This window comes from Lissotriton vulgaris, chromosome 10 (assembly GCF_964263255.1).
Source record: "Lissotriton vulgaris chromosome 10, aLisVul1.2, whole genome shotgun sequence".
NCBI classification, from domain to species: Eukaryota; Metazoa; Chordata; class Amphibia; order Caudata; family Salamandridae; genus Lissotriton; species Lissotriton vulgaris.
In genome coordinates this window covers 1,103,702,515-1,103,722,929 of record NC_141698.1, presented here as the reverse complement: position 1 = coordinate 1,103,722,929, position 20,415 = coordinate 1,103,702,515, and the positions used below count along the sequence as shown (strand labels likewise).

Sequence of the window (20,415 nt, the reverse complement as noted above, 5' to 3'; positions counted from 1 at the left end):
GAGCGTGAGTCCGCAAGAGTAACCAGGTTTGACCCTTCAGAAGTTTTACCTTTGGACTTGAGAGCCGATGTACAAGTTGGCGGAAGGCAGGCCTTGCAAAATCATAGAAATGGTACTAGACCTGCAGGTCTCGTAGCTTGAATAATCTGCAGTTTATTTTACATTACTAACTGTGGCAAATCAAGTGAGAACCTAGTTTCACTAAAAAATAAAACCTTGCTCTCTTAATTCTACAGCAGTCCAAAGACAGGGTGTCATCAAGTAAATGTGGTAACTTTTTATAACTCAAAATAAGATCACAAATAAATTGTGCGAAGACATCAGTCTCTTTGTGATGGAGCATTAAAATATGGTCCTCGAGTAATAGGAAATAGCCGCAACCCAGCTCAATCCAGGAGGCACATTTTACAGAGTTTTTAGAACCTCTTCCACCTCTTTGCATCCAGCAGCCATTAAAGGTCCACTAACTAAAAACTGCACCAGCAGCCTTAATATGCATGGACTTTGAATGCATGTAAACTTTGGGATAGGATTGCACCCCATACAATAAATGTGTTCCATTTCCTGTTACCCCTGTAACAGTGGTGATACCCTTGAACAACATCTGCCCAACGGTGAGATCAAGGGCGAGATATTACCCTTGTCCCACTAAATACAATCGCCACTGGGTGGAGAACCCACTTCGTGTTTATTACATTTACTGTTCATCCCTCATTTTCTTTGCAATGAGATGCAAAAAATGAACTCCAAATTCATAAGTTCAGTTTGTAAGTATTTCACACATGAAAAAGTTTGAATCAAAATGACATTGTTATAGTTGGTTACACACCATCTATGCCTTGTAACAAAGTTTACTCTAAACTTCCCCGATCTTAACTCTAGTATCACACAGACTGAATGTCTGTTAACTAGTAGTATAGTAGTAACTGCACTATTCATTAGGCAATTGATGAGTTCTTCTTTTTCTTCTATCGTATTGCGTATAATTTATCCTACTCTATTTTAAAGCATGCTTTCATCACAATTAATTATAATTAATTTTCCTTTTTATTGTGTATTTGCTTCACATCCTTTAACTGAAATTTGAATAACCTTTAGTTACGTTGGTGGATGCTTGTTATTAATATTTAAGATCTAAAAATGTAGTGATAAAAATATGCAAACTAAAAAAGCAGCTGTAATTGGAAAATGTAAATGTCTGACAGTGAGGTGTAGAAAATAGGGAAAAATGCAGACTAGTTATCTGGTCATTGCAGTCAAGAGGGCCCTGTAAGTGGGCACAAAACCCCTCTTCAATACGCCCAGTTAGTCTGGAGCCATTCTCCAGGGTAACACTATATTGAAACCAACGTCTGTGGACAGTGGCGAGTGTCCTCAGAAGTACTTGCTCCATTGCTGGATCGCACAAGTGTTGCTGCTTATTTGGCCCTCTGGTGAAGTGTCAGTTCTATAACACAACGTATCTATGGCCTTTTTCCACGAACTGCTGATTGTTACTGCTACAGAAAGCTGCATGGCACACAATCCTAATTTGTTAGAAGTATTTACTATAAGTAGCCTTTTCGTGCAATTGCAATGTCTTATTCGACTTTGGAACAAACCGGAAAAGTGGAGGAGGTATTCATTCCTTACCAGTCATAACAAAGAATATAATTCCTTCAATTTTATTTTCCGGATATCCGTTTTCTGTTAGTACCTAGTCATGGCAAGCCAGTAAAGTGAGGGGTGTGAAAAGTTGTAATGTTTTTCCTCTCAAAAAGGGTTGCAGTGCTTTAAAATGTTCATGTCAGCAAATGTTTAAAGTCCTAACAAAATTGTGAGAACCAAATTCCACAAAAAGGGGTTTGCAAGAAGCTAATGAAAAATAGCAAAATTGTGGGTAATTGTAAACTCCATAAAACCTTATGGGCAAAAATTAAATGTCACTTAAAACATGGCAACATGACAAACACCAGCTGTTGTTATTTCCACTTAAAGCATAGCAGTGCATCACGCTTAAAAATTTACCCTTATAGAGCTGAAACGAAAGACCACTGCGGCCAAGTCCAGACACATTCCATGCAGCAGCGCGCATGTGGATGGCTCTGCTCTGCTCTCCAGGTAGTAGAATTTAGAGATTTTGTTGTCGGCCATGCAATTCTGTAAATTTCCATTTGCAGTCTCAGAAGGTTTTTGATAGTATTGTTGATTAAGGCATATCAGCGTGGTGCCGGACACAAACTACCTGTGGCTCACTAGAGCCATGTGACCCAGACATTGAAAAGCACTCCATTCTTCAGACCCATTTTGAAGAAGAGATTGGCCTGGTTGGTGCAGATTTGTGTTTGGCAGTGTTGTGTTGACCGGCCATTGATGTGGGGCTTCTTCTGTTACCAAAGAAGCCCCTTGCTTCAGATCTTCTGCAGCTGCACGCTAGTGGGAGGAAGGAGATGCAAATGGCGGTGACCATGTGCCGAGCATGTGGTTTTTCCACCTGTAGCGACATCCGCCAGTGCTGCCTGTGGTTGATTTGCTTTGTCTGCAAGTACTTGCAAGCAATAACGCTTCTCTGCAGCTCTCTAGCTGGATGTGGGTTTTTACTTCTGTGGTGCACTGTACCATTCAGTGACAGAACTTATCTGCAGCTCTTCAGGCAGCTGTGGCTTTTGTTCCAGTGGGTTTATGTAGTAAGCGTATCCGATCTCTGTGTGTGGGACAGAGCCGGAGGTTGCGTAGAGTCTGCAGTGTTGCAGGGGACGAGAAAAATAGGCTCACTGTCCCATTTGCTTCCTCTGTGCCTTATAATGCACTTTACTCCATAATACATACACATGCATTATGAGTAGGTTAATATTGGGTTTTACTCCATGACATACTGATCCACAGGGCATTAACAAGAGACAGTAGCCCACTGAGCTAACAATGGGATTGCTTGTGCAGTACACAAACACTGGGTTTAAATAAATCTCTTAAGCTCCCTCAGCTAACATTGAGTTTTTCTCCTATCTGCCATGCTCACACTTTCCTAAAAAATATCTGAGATTGTTTTGAAACCAGTATTTTAAATTTGGTAAATTTTACCCAAAAATTGTAAACCCTCTCTTATTCCCGACATAAAAATAAGCATCTTCAAACATTGTAGCGAATTGCTTGTTGGTGCATCGTTCCTACACAAGAGACACTCTCATTGTAAACTGTAGGCTATCTCCGTATGCTAAGCAGTCACTGTGAAGACCCTTGCGTAACCTGAAGAGGAGAGGCTAGAAACCCATTGGGACTACATGGAGACTTTTGTCCTCTGGAGGTCAATAAACCTTGCCGAAGGCCTATTTTGTTATTGATGTTAAACTGTCCCTAGCAGGGAGATTGACCACCCTTAGATAAACTGCCCTTTTAGACCAGGGGACACATGGGTGTAGTTCCTAAGCCTGCATTAAATCCCAGGCAACTTGCCTTGTCCTCCTTTAACACTTTCAAAGTAGTTTCCAGTGAAATTCAAGTCAATCAATCGATTTGGTGAAGATCTGGAGTCTTCCTGGCGAGGTCTGTGGATGAGGTGAAGGACCTGGGTCTTTCAGTGTGTGCAGCACAGAGCAGCCAAGCCTTGATGAAGCTTCATTTTAATATATGGACCAATAGAGCCCAAATGCCTGAACTCTCTCCTTTTTTAAACTCCAGTCAGCGCCCGGTTTAGGACAATGGGTGAATCCCCGTCTCATGCAGGTGGGCATTTGTTGGATAGGGTGATAACCTCTAAAAACTGTGCTGGTACCAACATTGCTCTTCCAAAACAAATCTAGACTGGGAGCCAGCTGATGTCCTGTCCGTTCATCTGCTCACCTATTGTGAAAACATCAAGTCGGGTTTAGTATCCTCTTTCAAGCTAAGAACATAGTGGAGCCAGGTAACCGGCTTCTAAAAGCAGATTCATGTAACCAACCAAAGGTCGACTACTTATCCGCTTTAATTACATTTTTTAATTATTTGGCATCTCTGAAAACTTGTCAAAATAACAATTGTAGCTAAGCTCTACTCTGTAGTAATAAGTGTGGGGTCCAGTGTGGACCAGATCAGGCCAACCAAATGACAAATCGCTATGAAACTAAAGGTGTAACAGCCAAAACCATCTATCACTCACAGAATTTACGAGAAAGCCAGAAATCCAGTCTAGAATGTGTTGGAGATTTTACAATGCCTGTAGAGATACATCCAGCTTTAAAAGCAAGGAAAAAGCTCTCTTAGCACTCGTGTTAAGATTAGCTACAAATAGCTCTTTAGCCAGCTACAGCTTATGTAAAAGTAATCAGTAAATACCAATTCCTTTTTTTTTTTAAATATCTTTTTATTTTTCCAATTTATGCTTATTGTACATTTAAGCATTTCATGTCATTTCAAGCGCTACAAAATATCTTTACATATATATACAGTACATTTTCCTCCATAATGCCTCTTAAATTCGAGAAATAACCAAACTCAAAGCCAAGAGAGAAAAAACAAGGAAAAAGGATAAAGAAAAAGTGAGGGTAAGAGGAAGACATAAACAAACAACAAAACTATACACTATTAGCGACAATCGGATATGAACACACTTAATGCGAGCCCAAAGCATCTTTCCAGCTAGCTATGGGCTCCCAGATTCTTAGTCCTCGCATTTTACCCCTCATACCTTTCCGAGCATATATAGGTTTCTCCAGATTATAAGCGGCTAACAGGTTAGACAGCCAATTTTGCATAACCGGTGGGTTTCTATCAAGCCATGCCCTGGCTATAGTTAATCTATATACTGTGGTGGCCATAAAAATATATTCTCTCTGTAGGTTTCCCCCATCTGGGCCTACCCCCAGCAGTAACCAGGAAGGGGTTAAAGTTATTTGAATATCTAATGACCTATCTATGAAGCCTTCTATATTTTTAATCAAAGTATGCAGTTGAGGGCAAGTGGCAAAGATATGGACAATATCTGCCTCAAAAGAGTTGCAACGCGGACAAGTGATACCCGTGGTACCTCCCCATTTTGCTATTCTCGCTGGGGTGAAATATAATTAATACAAGGTTTTATAATGCTGGGATTGAAGGGAAGCTGAACACAAAACGGTGCGACCCAATTCTAGTGACTCTTGAAACCTTTCTGGTGCTCCCCCCAGCTCCTCGCCCCACTTATTGCTATGCTTATCGATGTCGTCGATTTTCCCCTTTCCCAAGCATGCATAGAAAGATCTAATTGTACAGTCCGCGCATACCTTTATTTTCTCCATAATTTCATTACTATCATATCCTGCGGGCCCTCCTTGCTTGTTACTCAGGAAACTCCTAAACTGCAGGTATTTAAAAAAATCCCTTCTATCAATGCCATATTTAACTATAAGATCTGTAAACTGTGCTATCCTTCTGAATCCCTCAAATCACCAATCTGTGCTATCCCCTTTTCAACCCATCTAGCCATTGTTGAGTCAGCAAAGACTGCCGCAGGGAAGGATCTATTCTTATACAGACTGGTATACCTATTATATCTTCCCAATCCTGCTTTTTTCAAAAAGGCATTCCAAATCCTGATTGCTGCATTAAGCGTTTTGAATCTGGTCCTCTTATATTATCCATACTCAGTACAGTTTAAGATACAATTTTCTGCCTCTTCTCCTAGAACTGCTGCATACACTTCCGTAGACATAGTTGTCACTTTTTGCTCACTACCATCCCCTCATATCAGACCCTGCATATACTTTATAGCAGCAGCAAAATAATACAGTCTAAAATCCGGCACCCCCCACCCCCCTCTCTCTCTAGATAAGGACATAAATCTATAGGCCCTCCGGGTCTTACCCTGAGCCCAGATAAATCTATTCAATATGATCTCTAATGAATTAAACCATTTAATTAAAAAAAATAGTGGGATAGATCTAAAAAGATAGAGAAACTTGGGCAGGATCAGTATTTTTATAGCATTAGTAGTGCCCACCAGGGACAGATGTAAATTATTCAATCTTTCCAAATCGGCCTTTACCCTATAAATTAGTGGGGAGATATTATTCTCTAACTCCCTATCCAAGTCTGCTGAGATTGCCACCCCCAAATATACTGCTGAGGTAGCCACCCTTACATCATTACAGCTGGAGTACACATTTTCTACAATCTGCGTCTTGGATCTATTGAGACTATATCCGGAAACCTGGCCAAACTGCTCGGCCTCAGCTTCTACCTCCCTAATAGCCAATAACGGAGCTGGTGTCAGTATGGCCACGTCATCGGCATAAGCTAGTGCTTTAACCGTGCAGCCATTCACCCTCATAGGAGAAATATCAGGATTAGATTCAAACCTACGGAGGAGTGGCTCTAAATACAATGCAAACAGCAGTGGGGATGAAGGGCACCCTTGCCTCGTCCCCCTTCCGATATTCACTGCTGCCGAGTGCCCCCTGTTAACTCTAATCTTGACGGTAGGTTCATTATATAAAGCCTGTATGGCCTTTATAAAGCCTTCTCCAATACCACACCACCTCAGAGTCTGCCATAGGTAGTCCCAGGAGACCCTGTCGAACGCCTTTTCTGCGTCTAAAAAGAGCGCTGCCATGGGGTCTCCCAGGACTCCTGCCGCATCAAACATTGTAACCACCGTCCTGATATGTTGTGTTGTCCCTTTACCAGGTATAAATCCGTGTTGTGCAGGGCTTACCAAATTCTCAATAATTCCCGACAGTCTCTTTGCTAGCATTTTAGAATAGAGTTTTACATCGGCATTCATCAATGTAATCGGCCTGTATGACCCCGGGACTGTTGGAGTCTTCCCTTTTTTCAGAATTACAATGATATCAGCCCCGCCTCATGACTCCGGGATCGACCCCCCCCTTTGTGCCTGAACCATGATATTAAACATATCAACCAGCAATGTTCCTTTAAATACTTTATAAAACTCTACCGGGATCTGATCCGGCCCTGCTGCCTTCCCCGAGGGTAGGCTACTCAAAGCAACAATGAGTTCGTCCAGCTGTAATGGGGCTTCTAAAACTTCACTTTCTTCATCAGACAAAGTTGGGGGAAGGATTTCCCTAAGATAGCTTGCTATACTCTCAGTACTCCTTACTTCTTCGGGAGTATACAAATCTGTATAGTAGTTCCTAAACACTTCTCTAACTAAATCAGCCTCCCCAACCAAATTACCCTGTGTATCCTTGATCTCTTTAATATCGGATGTAGTTAATCCCTGCCTAGTACGTACAGCCAGGATATGCCCTACCCTTTCACTCAATTCATACGCATTTTCTTTCTAAGTCAGGTAGTTATTTGCTGCTTTCTTGGCAATACCTTCTATAGCTTCCGCTTTAAGCACTATGATTCTAAGAAGATGTATTTCTAAAGAGCGATTCTGTAGTATAGCTGAGGCCAGTTCTTCTTCCTCCTTTATTAAATTCTGCCTTACTTCCTCCATCTTTACTCTCTTTCTTCTGCCTTGCTAAAACGAAGCTCATAGTCTCGCCCCGTATCCAAGCCTTAAAGGCGTCCCACACCACCCTGGGGGTGCAGTCCCTCTATTAATCTCCCCAAAAAATGTAATCCACTCCTCCATATATTCCCTATATGTTGGGTCTTTTAATAAGGCTCTTTCAAATGTCCACTGCATACTGCTTCTTTGTACCTGGCCCAATCTCAAGGTCAATACCAAAGGGCTATGGTCTGACACTATCCGGGGTTGCTTCTCTATCTGCAAGCCCAGAAACAAAGAATTAGAAATTAAGAAGTAATCCAACCTCACCAGAGTTTTGTGTGGAGCTGAAAAAACGTGCTGCCATCTAGATGTGGATGTATCTTAACCCAGGGGTCTACCAGAGAGTTGTGAAAAATTATATCTACAAGCGCTCTATACACGTTCTTTTTCCTCCCCACGTATTTTCCTCCTACCTGCATAAAAGAGCTATCCGGATCATGAATATTAATGTCCCGACAGCATACAATAGGCTCCGACCATTGAGCCAGTTCTACATCCAAAAATTGAAAGACAACCGGATCATCCTCCGTGGAGCCGTATATTGTAACCAGAGTTAAAATTTCCCCTTTAAAGCAAATTTCGAGAATCACCCATGTACCCCATTGGTCCTCCTTCTTTCTTCTTACTACTACATCTCTGTTTCTACCCAGTACTGCGACTCCTCTCGTTTTTGTCCCCTGCTTAGTATTTGCTAAAACTGTAAACCCCAGCTGTTATAATAAATATGACCTTGTTCCTTCTATATGGGCCTCTTGTAGACATATCAGGTCCAACTGTAAGGATCTTAATAATGCCGCCACTCTCAATCTCTTATTAACCTCATTGAGCCCACAAACATTAATCAAGGCAATTTTACAGCTCATCAAAATACATCAGTAATCTTATGAAAAAACCTACTACTTTTATGTACCGTATATCTCTAAACCTACAACCTGTGACAATGTGCTGAATCAAACCATAAATACCAAAATTGTGTGCCTTTTCACCCCCCTCTTGCCCCCCCTTACCACCCTTACCCTCCCCTCCCAGCCCCACACTCCCCCCATTACTGGCAAATAGGTCAAGAATTGCCTATGTGTGGCCGCTTCTGGATTGCGTCAATCGCATCCCCCCTCAGCCTACATATCTGCATACTGAAATACCCCCTGATCTGAGCAATCTTCGTCAGAAAATTATAATAGACACCAATTTCAATCCAACATGTAAGATATATTAACCCCCTTTCTTACTTTTGAGTTCTTCGAGAAACTGCTGAGCTTTAATCTCGGAGTTAAACATTCTTGTTTTCCCCTTCGTTATCACTTTTAATTTAGCAGGGAAGAGGAGGTACGCTTCTGAACCTAGTGCCTGTAATGGTGCGATCATCTGCCTGAGCCTCCACCTTCTCTCCACCGTTACGTGGCAAAAATCAGGCCTGGCGAAAAAGGTGGTACCAAAAATCAGGCCTGGCGAAAAAGGTGGTACCCTCAAACGATCTCTTGCTATCGGGTCTAGCTTTGGCAATAATTTCCTCCCTTAAGAAGAAATTCCCCACATTCACTAAGATGGCTCTGGGAAAAGAGCCTTGACCATCCTTTCTCACCCCCTGCTTCGTTGTAAATGGAAACCTATGTGCCCGTTGTACCTCCTTCTCCCACTGCCACTCAGACTCAGGAAAAGCCCCCTTCAACAAGTTCACCACAAATAATCTCATGTCCTGCCCTTCAATCCCCTCTGCCACACCCAGCAGTCTGATGTTATTCCGTCGCTGCCGATTTTTAAAATCTTCCAGTTTCCACTGGAAGTTTTCTGAGAGTTTTTCCTAGTCTGTCTTGAAGGTCTGCCAGCTTCCGACGTCATCCTCTAACTTGCCTGTTCGTTCTTTAACTTCAGTTACCCTTTCTATCATTCCATCATATAGTTTGTTCATTTTCCTCATTGTGTTCTGAATTTCTTTTGAGGCTTGCCTTGCTCTCCGGCTTTCAGCCCTGGCCTCCATTTGCATTTGTTTAAGGGTATTGAATAAAAGGTCCACAGGAACCTGTTGCGCTGAGCCCCCAGGAGGTATTTCCGTAGTGTTACCATCCTCCTCCTGATATGACTGTGAAGTTGCAGAATAGTCCCAAGCTAGGCGTCTTTGGGCCCCCTCTATTGCCCCAGAAAGCTGCCTGCTTAATTTTAACGATTTCATCTTTTGAATAGTGTCTTTACCCGTGCTGGACTCTGAACCGGAGGTCTCCTCTGAGCTCCCCACACTAGTTTGGTCTGACTCAGAATCCTCCTTGAGGGAGTAAAAGCAGTCCCCTTCAACAGACCCTCCTTCGCTCTTTTCTATTACTTCCTGAACCGAACCTTCCCCCACACCATCTCTGCTTGCAAGACTAACACTGCTGCCCCCGTAGTGCAGGTTTTTTTTCTCCTGTGCAGTTCTCATCTCTTCCTCTAGTAACATTATGGCTCCCATCATGTCAGCATTTCCAATTTCAGACAGGCCCGAGCCCCCTCCGTTTTTGCCTCCACTGCTCACTATGTCTGTAGCATTGTCCTTCCTGCAATCAGCCTGTTCAGCCTGTTCAGCCTGTTCTGCATCAGACGCCTCCGCGAGTGAGACAGGATCGTTCTCTGGGTCGGGTCTGCTACGTTGCCTAGCAACCTCGGACTCTGCGTTCTCAGCGTCCTCGAGGACGTTCTTACCGGAATCTGAATTTCCGACGGCTTCACTGGCTCCGCTGATGCCGCTATCTCCGCTGACTCTGCCGCCTCCAGTGCCCCCGTTGTGCTGAGATAACATCTTGGGGGAAAAAGCCTCTGTTAAGGTAGGCTGCCGTAGTGCAGATTCCTTGCCCTTTGGTCTCTCGACGGTTCTTCCCACTTTACTTGCTGTCACGCTCCGGAATGCCGCAGGGCTGTCCTGTTCATTTGTGTTCGCTTTTCATTTTTGATCTGTTTTCTTCTTTCCTGACGGGCCCCCCGTCTTCTGGATCACCCCGAGGTTTCGTGCGGGGCCATTCATGTCTTCTTTGCCCGCAACCTCTACCACCGTCGCAGCCGCCGGCTTTTCCTTTTCCTGCCTCGCAATCCGTGCAGGCATTTTAGCCGCTTGTGGCTGTTGCTTCTTCTTAGGTCCGAACGCACTCATCAGGGCTGTAACTCTTCTCTTAAGCCAGTGTGTGTCCAAGAAGCTCCTCACAATATGGTTTATGACGAGCTTGTAACTCCTCAATCCAATAAAGCCTAACCGCCTGTAGCCAGCATTCAGTAACCATTCAGGGGCCATTTAAGGGTATTCAGCATCACCAAATCATACTTCTTCGGTGTAAGGCAGGAGAGGGGATGTGTGCGACTGCTGACCGCAACCCAGCGTCGGCCATCTTGCCTCCAGTAAATACCAATTCCTTTTCAATAGAAATACCCCAGTCACTCAGTGTGGAAAAGCAACTGCAGCTTGAATCCATTGCTCTGAGGTCTGCAAAGCTGTTCTAACTGAATGTTACCGCCTGCAAGGAGACTCCTGTCCTTCCATCTTTCAGAAAGAATATGCAGGTGAGCTGGCACCAGCAATCATGTGTGTTATTAATACGTCCTTCCAAGACTGCTGTATTTTCTGCTGCATGAAACTAGCTCGGGTAACTCCTCTCTTAAAAAGAACAACTTTAGATACAACAAACCCAGCAAGTTATAGCCCCCAAACTGAAGCCCTCTTTACTGCCCAAAATTCTAGAGGAGTTGGTATCTGTCCTGTGTTATCTGGTGGTACATTGCATGCAGTCGTTACAAAACCATGCATCCCAGCACGTACGCACAAGTAGCACCTGCTGCCCGGTGCTACACACAGTCACCATATAGGTCAAGAGTGAGTTAAGTACACATCAATGGAACTTTACATAGGTGGGCTTGTAGGCACTGCTTCTGTGACACGCGTAAAAAGGCCTGTCTACACTACTGATCGTTACTAGAGACTAAACGGGTATATGCTGGAACCACCACTCTGATGGCTCTTAACTGCTGGCAATGGCAGGAGCCCTCTACAATTATGAGGTGCTTGGTGAGCCCCTCCCAGTCTAACAATACAGCATTACCATGAGACAGGCCTAGGTAATAGCACACATGCATGATCCATAGTCCCCTACGACCAAACATCTGTACCAGGACCCAGCTATTCATGCAGCTGAGGCACTTAGGGCAGCGGTGTAGGTCTGTCACCATGCAGGGGACTTTACCGAACCCCCATGCTTCATTCTGAGCTTCTAGAAAACACATCTTTGCTAGGTGCTTAAGATGGAAATTAATAAATATGTGGATACCTTTGGGCCACAATATTGTACAAATGTTGTGGTTTGGAGATAAAATAAGGTGGACTAGTTCGGATAATAACCCCTGATGCTCATGCAACTAAAACAAACTAATTTTGTATTGTGCACTGCTTATACAGTTGGGAATAATACTATTATCACATAGCAGTTACAGCACCAAGACAAAATAACATTCCATGCACCGACCACGCACCATGAATGATTTAATTTTGGGGATTTGTAACATTTTGCTATACAAACTGTGGTCTAACCAAACACATATCCTGTTTCAGAAAAAGATCCTCGATTTGATGAGCCGGTTTCCTGGAAAAATCACCTGCAACTTCCATGTCACGTCCCAGAACTCACAAGTGTGCCATGAGCTTAAGCCCTACATGACTGGTAAGCTGTCTGATCTTTACTGGCAAGGTTGCATGAATGGAGGTGAGTCGTGGGCCAGGTGATCTTTTCTGGCATGGTTGAGTGAATGGAGGTTGGTCCTGGGCCTAGTGATCCTTTCTGGTTGGTTTATTGAATGGAGGTTGGTCCTGGTCCAGGTGATCCTTTCTGACAAGGTTGAGTGAGTGGAGGGGAGTCGTGGGCCAAGTAATTCTTTCTAGCATGGTTGAGTGAATGGAGGTTGGTTCTGGGTCAGGTGATCCTTTCTGACAAGGTTGAGTGAATAAAGGGGAGTCGTGGGCCAAGTGATTCTTTCTAGCATGGTTGAGTGAATAAAGGTTGGTTCTGGGTCAGGTGATCCTTTCTGACAAGGTTGAGTGAATGGAGGGGAGTCGTGGGCCAAGTGATTCTTTCTAGCATAGTTGAGTGAATGGAGGTTGGTTCTGGGTCAGGTGATCCTTTCTGACAAGGTTGAGTGAATGGAGGGGAGTCGTGGGCCAAGTGATTCTTTCTAGCATGGTTGAGTGAATGGAGGTTGGTTCTGGGTCAGGTGATCCTTTCTGACAAGGTTGAGTGAATGGAGGGGAGTCGTGGGCCAAGTGATTCTTTCTAGCATGGTTGAGTGAATGGAGGTTGGTTCTGGGTCATGTGATCCTTTCTAGCAAGGTTGAGTGAATGGAGGTTGATTCTGGGTCAGGTGATCCTTTCTAGCAAGGATGAGTGAATGGAGGTTGATTCTGGGTCAGGTGATCCTTTCTAGGAAGGATGAGTGAATGGAGGTTGGTCCTGGGCCAGGTGATCCTTTCTGGCAAGGTTGAATGAATGGAGGTTGGTCCTGGGCCAGGTGATCCTTTCTGGCAAGGTTGAATGAATGAAGGTTGGTCCTGGGCCAGGTAATCCTTTTTGGCAAGGTTGAGTGAATGGAGGGAAGTCGTGGGCCAAGTGATTCTTTCTAGCATGGTTGAGTGAATTGAGGTTGGTTCTGGGTCAGGTGATCCTTTCTAGAAAGGATGAGTGAATGGAGGTTGGTTCTGGGTCAGGGGATCCTTTCTGGCAAGGTTGAATGAATGAAGGTTGGTCCTGGGCCAGGTGATCCTTTCTGGCAAGGTTGAATGAATGAAGGTTGGTCCTGGGCCAGGTAATCCTTTTTGGCAAGGTTGAGTGAATGGAGGGGAGTCGTGGGCCAAGTGATTCTTTCTAGCATGGTTGAGTGAATGGAGGTTGGTTCTTGGTCAGGTGATCCTTTCTAGCAAGGATGAGTGAATGGAGGTTGGTTCTGGGTCAGGTGATCCTTTCTAGCAAGGATGAGTGAATGGAGGTTGGTCCTGGGCCAGGTGATCCTTTCTGGCAAGGTTGAATGAATGAAGGTTGGTCCTGGGCCAGGTGATCCTTTCTGGCAAGGTTGAATGAATGAAGGTTGGTCCTGGGCCAGGTGATCCTTTCTGGCAAGGTTGAATGAATGAAGGTTGGTCCTGGGCCAGGTGATCCTTTCTGGCAAGGGGAGGGGAGTCGTAGGCCAGGTGATTCTTTCTAGCATGGTTGAGTGAATGGAGGTTGATTCTTAGTCAGGTGATCCTTTCTAGCAAGGATGAGTGAATGGAGGTTGGTTCTGGGTCAGGTGATCCTTTCTAGCAAGGATGAGTGAATGGAGGTTGGTCCTGGGCCAGGTGATCCTTTCTGGTAAGGTTGAATTGAATGAAGGTTGGTCCTGGGCCAGGTGATCCTTTCTGGCAAGGTTGAATGAATGAAGGTTGGTCCTGGGCCAGGTAATCCTTTCTGGCAAGGTTGAATGAATGAAGGTTGGTCCTGGGCCATGTGATCCTTTTTGGCAAGGTTGAATGAATGAAGGTTGGTTCTGGGTCAGGCGATCCTTTCTAGCAAGGATGAGTGAATGGAGGTTGGTCCTGGGCCAGGTGATCCTTTCTGGCAAGGTTGAATGAATGAAGGTTGGTCCTGGGCCAGGTAATCCTATTTGGCAAGGTTGAGTGAATGGAGGGGAGTCGTGGGCCAATTGATTATTTCTAGCATGGTTGGTTCTGGGTCAGGTAATCCTTTCTAGCAAGGATGTGTGAATGGAGGTTGGTTCTGGGTCAGGTGATCCTTTCTAGCAAGGATGTGTGAATGGAGTTTGGTTCTGGGTCAGGTGATCCTTTCTAGCAAGGATGTGTGAATGGAGGTTGGTTCTGGGTCAGGTGATCCTTTCTAGCAAGGATGTGTGAATGGAGTTTGGTTCTGGGTCAGGTGATCCTTTCTAGCAAGGATGAGTGAATAGAGGTTGATTCTGGATCAGGTGATCCTTTCTAGCAAGGATGTGTGAATGGAGGTTGGGTCTTGGTCAGGTGATCCTTTCTAGCAAGGATGAGTGAATGGATGTTGGTTCTGGGTCAGGTGATCCTTTCTAGCAAGGTTGAGTGAATGGATGTTGGTTCTGGGTCAGGTGATCCTTTCTAGCAAGGTTGAGTGACTGTAGGTAAGTTGTAGGCCAGATGATTCTTTCTGGCAAAGTTGAGCAAATGGAGGTTGGTTCTGGGCCACTTGATCTTTTCTAGCAAGGTTAAATGAATGTAGGTGAATCGTTAGCCAGGTGATCCTTTCTGGTTGGTTGAGCGAATGGAGGTTGGTCCTGGGCAAGGTGATCCTTTCTGATTGGTTAAGTAAGTGGAGGTTGGTTCTGGGCCAGGTAATCAAGAACTCGAGACCAAATTGCACGGATACCTGCTGCAAGTAAAAAAAAAGATGATTTGGCATTCTTTGTCCTTGAAAATGAATCTGGGTATTGTGACAAGGACGCTAAATACATTACTGCATGAACATGCTTCGCTCTGTGTTTTTGGCATGAGATGATTTTCTGATCCATCCAGAATAGAGCCTAAAAGTAAAACATGCACTATACGCACTTTATAATCTTGAAAGAATGGAAAAGGAAACACTTAAAACATCAGTTGTGACTTATATGGGTAATGAATTGATTATGCAACCACTTCCACTATATCTTACCCTCCCTATGACCAACTGGGAAAGATTGTTGTGGTTTCGCCCAAGGGCTGGTACTGTAAAAATGTTACTGTGTTTCCCTTTGGGTTTTTATCAGACATCACATCTTAAATCCTGCCCTTGTGACGGAATAAGCACACAAAATGATTTGCATTTCCTTTTTTTCTGTAAATTATATTTAAAATATAGTAAATAGTTTCTATTATCATATTTTAGAAAACGAAGACCCCTTTCCTTAGGGGATTCCTATTTAATGTTGCTTTCATTGGACACTGATGAATTGGTTTTTCGCACTAGCACTTTTTTTAAACTAATACCGCGCGCCCGTAAAATGATGGAAAATCCGTGAAAATCAAATGTATGAGAGCTGTAATAATTCTAAATTCTGTGTATTGTAAATAGATTTGTAAAAAGATTATGGGACTGTTTTGTTGTATATGTTGCTTTTATGAATTATATGAAAATCGAATAAAGGTCTTTTGAATTGAATTGAATTGATATTCAGAGCCAGATTCAGAGCAGCCTTATCTCGGAAACAGATTGACCTCGTTCTATAGTAGCTAAAAAATGAGACACGGACTGCGGTTTCCTTGGATTCTTCCTCAGTCTGAACACCAGACATCACAGGTGGTCTCTCCCCAAATCTGCAAGCGACACCAAGGTCGCCCTTACTAGCACTGACTCAAATAAGACACCAGCAATATCCTACTCAATGCTTCCATCTACTGCACAACTACAGAGCATCCAACAAAGACAATGGCTGTGTCACACTTTCTCCCATTCGCATCCGCTGGAAGCCCTTGATATCCTATTGGATTTATATTTCGGCAGACGGGAAATACATCACCGTTGTGACGGAGTAACCCATCCGCCGAGATCTACATCTAGCCCTAAGTCACCAATATCTTGACTCTTGTGAAATGGAAATAACTCCTTCAGCCATTCATAGCACTGTAGGACATGAAACCAATTACTTTTTTCTTTTGTGGCTCGACCTTAATTAACTTGGCCGCTTGGATTCTGAAGTCAGCATTTGGATACTGAAAATACTTACAGGAATGAATGAGATACTCCGGGAAGACACAAGCTCTTACACTAAAGAACGTATTATTATCAGAAAGGTAAGAGGTTATAATATAGTGAAATCCTTCTGCTTCACGGTGCAGGACATTTTTAAATAGCTGAAACACCTTAGCAAGAAATGGCAGACGTACACTTCTATCAAAGTAGGTCTGATAACCCAGACCACTTGCATAGAGAGTGAACTGAACATGTCTTGGTTTAGTGTAATGAAATGAAGGCCTTTGTGGAAAGTCTGAACCTTGATTTTCTCTCTGTGAGACTACCAGTGGTGAACTGTGATATGAACTTGGCAATCAACAGACTTAAGAGATCACAGTGAAATTCAATGCAGAAGGCAAACGTTAAGAGCACAATGCTTAAAAACCTTTCTTCAGTGCAATTCCTTTCAGTGGAAAGTGAGTGAAATGCAAACCCTACCCATTGAGATCCTTTCGTTGTGTTTCACCTGGCTGTGGCTGCACTGTATGCACAGCAGAGGTTCATGCTAACGCGAGATTGAAGAGTGTGAGGCAATGTTGCTTTGACTAGGTAGTCACAAAACATACAAACACAGAGGAGCATTTGAGTGTCGCTGAACCTACCTTCCCCACTTGACCCCCACCTTGACAGTAGTTTCCACAGCATGGGATCAATGCTCTTTCCTCCCTCTGAACTACTCTTACTGCTTTGCAAGTAGCTTCTTATGTAAAGTCCATGCCACTTGGCTGCTTTGAATGATCTAATTTCAAGAAAAATACTGTTTTAAGATGGTGTCTCTGGAGTGGGTATTGTGGACTTTTATGTTGATGTCCTGGTGAGTCAAATTGTAACTTTTGCTGGAAAAATTAGAGTTCTGTGCCCATCTGCTAGATGTGAGAATTATGAACAGCTTGTGACTGTCACAGAGCTGTAGAACTAATGATACTGGTAAGTAACGTGTTTCTACTGGTTTCCCTGTAATCAGACCTACTTGCAGCCCAAAAGGGCAGGAAGGGACCATTGAGTGCTCATCCTGACTGTAAAGGGTCTGGGGGTCTGGGTGCAGGGGGAGCTCTTTCGCCATCCTGGGCAGAGTGAGCATTCTCCACCAGTTCTTTGTCTATAATCTCCGCCCGGTGTGCATTGCAGGCAGTAGAGACCTCGCTGATGCTGTTCTTCAACACTGCTGGACCATTGTAAGCTCTGCCTCCTGCACCGCTGGTGCTTCAAGATGTCACTTCTCCCCGAGCAGCAGCGCCCTTTCCAGTCGCACAGCTGAGGCCACTCTGTAGCTGTTAGAAGGTGCTGGCATTCTGTTACCTCCATGGGACATGAATGAAAGGCTTGAAGGAATGAGAGCGTGTTTCCCCAAATTCCTCAACCGTGCTGTAATCTGAACCACACAGCATAGCAAAATTCCTAGGGGAACTGTTTTGTGACATGAAATAATAGTAGAAACTTCTGGACCCAGCTTTGTACTTAATGTAACTCTCTGAATCTCTTGCTGTGAGCCATTGCTTGGACTTCAGTGTCCTTACATTGTATGTCTTAACTAAGTGACCTTCACTCAACGATCCAATAGCACGTTGAACCAGCCCGTTCTCCTGTGTAGGTCCCACATCATAACTAAGCTCTTGTCTTTACAGAGGGAAGGATCTCCGAGAAGGACCTGGTGAAGTCTTTGCAAGACACGAACAACCTCTGCTACATCTGCGGCCCGCCACCCATGATCGAGGCGGTCTGCCAGCAGCTCGAAAACCTACAGGTGCCCAAAGACAAAATACGCTTTGAAAAATGGTGGTAGGTGGTCCCACAGATGGAACTGGAAAATGGAAGACCATCTCTGAAGCGGGAATGCCACCCGCTTTTGTTTCCTGCTGCACCATGCGCTGTCGCTCAGTGCTCGGCAGGCCGTGAAGCAAGCCGTGGATTTCTAGGAACACCTAGACTCAGGGAATACTTCTTGTCTCTCCTAAAGAACTCAGAGACCCACAACACACTCCTCTCTGCGCACATCGAGTCCGGAGGCATCTCCCCCATGGCGGCGCCATCGCTTTATATCTGTGGTGTCAGCTGTTAAATGACAGTGTAGCTTAATGGGGGTTTATTTATATAAAAGACTGGTATATAACGATGAATGGCTGTGCATTTTATTTGTTTTAATATTTCATGTATTTAATTGCTCCCAAGGACCTCTATATGTCGCACGATGAAGTAAATGAATGCTTGAAAGGTCTCTACGTTGTCACTGTCATTACTTTCTGGAAAATATATTACCCGTTTCTTGTGATGGTACTTACTAAAGTACCTACAAGCAGCAACCTTCAATGGCATCATATGAATATGCATACGTTTACTTAGAACAATGACCATATATTACTTAAGTAAGTAGGGGTGATAATAAATAGCAACAAATGTGTTGATTGATTGATTGTTTGCTTTAGAGCACTGGATACAGCTCATGATCTCAGTGAGACATTTATTTCCTGTGTAGTTCCCAGAGAAAGAGTGGCAAAGAGTTGGTTAAGGGACAAACAACTGAGCAGGGGTGAAATGAATGAATGAAATGAAATGAAAAGATAATTTATATAGAGCGATGGCTACCCTAAGGCGTCCCAGCACTGCGTGGGTGTGGGCTAAGGCAGAGCTGCTAGAGTTTATACCGATTTATGAAAAAGCCAGGTTTTAAGAAGCTTTCGGAATGTCAGCAAATTGGAAAATACAGCTGATGGGGTTTTTGGAGTACTCAGTGAGGAAAGCGCTCTGCCTGGGTTAGACGTTCAGTGTTCAATGATAGCTTATATTGGGTTGGTGCGTAAGAGCGAACGGAATGACCCCTTAACCGCTCAATAGAAAATCTGAAACAGACCTTCACAGCAATAAAACAGCAATGCTCTCGCACACAGCATGCACGGTATATTGTTAACAGTAATGTAACAGTTCCATTTATAAAAATTATAGCCAATGAGTTGACAGATGCTGAATCTTGTTTAAATTCCAAAGGAGGGGTAGTTTAATGAATCCACAACCAGCCGACACGTCTTTCGTCGTATGAGAACAACTCACTACGACTCTTCAGGGCTGGCAAAAAAACATATAAAAGGATGCGTACAGAACATTATTTTGTATACAGCGCATATTTAGGAAAGACAGATAGTCTAATCAATAACATGCACTGGTGATTCAAGGTAGAATGATACATACACCAATGGTGTATTTCCGAGACCCCACAAACCATAAGAAATTTTAATGTGATTGTGTGAGCGTGAAGTGATGGTTTAGGAGAACAGAAACCGGTTGCGAGTCAATTATTCCCGGAAGAGTTATACATTTTATCCTAACTGATATGATGATCAGTCAAATTAATGTGGGGACAAGTGAAAGCAAATTGTTCAGAACATAATATACGTGCTGTGTTCGAAAACAAATCCATCACCAAAGGTCTCATTTGAGCACATGTTTTTTGTAGGGTGTCTAGTTATACATGCTTATTGAGTGGGTGATATCATGCAGGCCTCGGTGCGTATTTATCAAAGGGGAAAATATATGTGCCTGAAGGAAAGTGCCTACCTTGTGGCATAGCCTGTTTTCATTTAGGTGTAGTTGAAATATTCGCTATTGGTTTGAATCTGGGATGGGGGAAAAGAGAAGCATATAAGGGGGGCAATTAAAATCGACAAAGCCATTCACGGCAGAGAGAGGATGTAAAGTACTTGCCATCTATAAAGCCATTACGGCAGAGAGGGGATATAAGGTATTCATACATTTTAATTAATTAGTAAGAAGTTTATCAAGGTTCTTGGTTAAAACCTTTATGATGTCTATAATAGTTTCATCAGTGTTGTTGCGTATGTACCTGATGATCATAGGGCAAGTCTATCTATTATTATGCCTATATTTTGACTCATGACTTACCCTTAATAAAAGAGACACCGGTGTGGTTGTCTGTCTATGTAGTCAAGTTGCCGTGTAATGTCGTATCCTTCTCTCACGGTGTTCATTCGCACATTGGGTCAAAGAGTGCCATTTGTTAACACTAGAGTAAAGTAAACCGAGTGTTACGGTGTTTTAAATTTGCCACACAAGTTAAATAATTGTAACGCTGTGTTAGTATCTCTCTCTCTCATAGGGGATATTAGAAACAATACCTTAATATGTGTGTATATTAAGCTTGTCACCGGGAGGGGATCCACAGTCTTGTTCAGGTCCTGCGAGTATGGCTGGACTTGAAAATGTATCTATTGAACAAAA

General features: G+C 43.6%; 1 protein-coding gene across 3 annotated transcripts in view; it reads left to right on the top strand.

The window, feature by feature from the left end:
* Nucleotides 1-18,400, top strand: part of OXNAD1 (oxidoreductase NAD binding domain containing 1) — a 103,622-nt gene extending 85,222 nt beyond the window's left edge. For all 3 annotated transcript variants that reach the window (XM_086942186.1, XM_086942187.1, XM_086942188.1), the window contains exons 7-8: nt 12,024-12,132; nt 17,811-18,400. In XM_086942186.1, the coding sequence (XP_086798312.1) occupies nt 12,024-12,132; nt 17,811-17,968 (267 nt within the window). In that variant the 3' untranslated portion in view covers nt 17,969-18,400. The remainder of the gene's footprint in view (nt 1-12,023; nt 12,133-17,810) is intronic.
* Nucleotides 18,401-20,415: the final 2,015 nt, after the last annotated feature.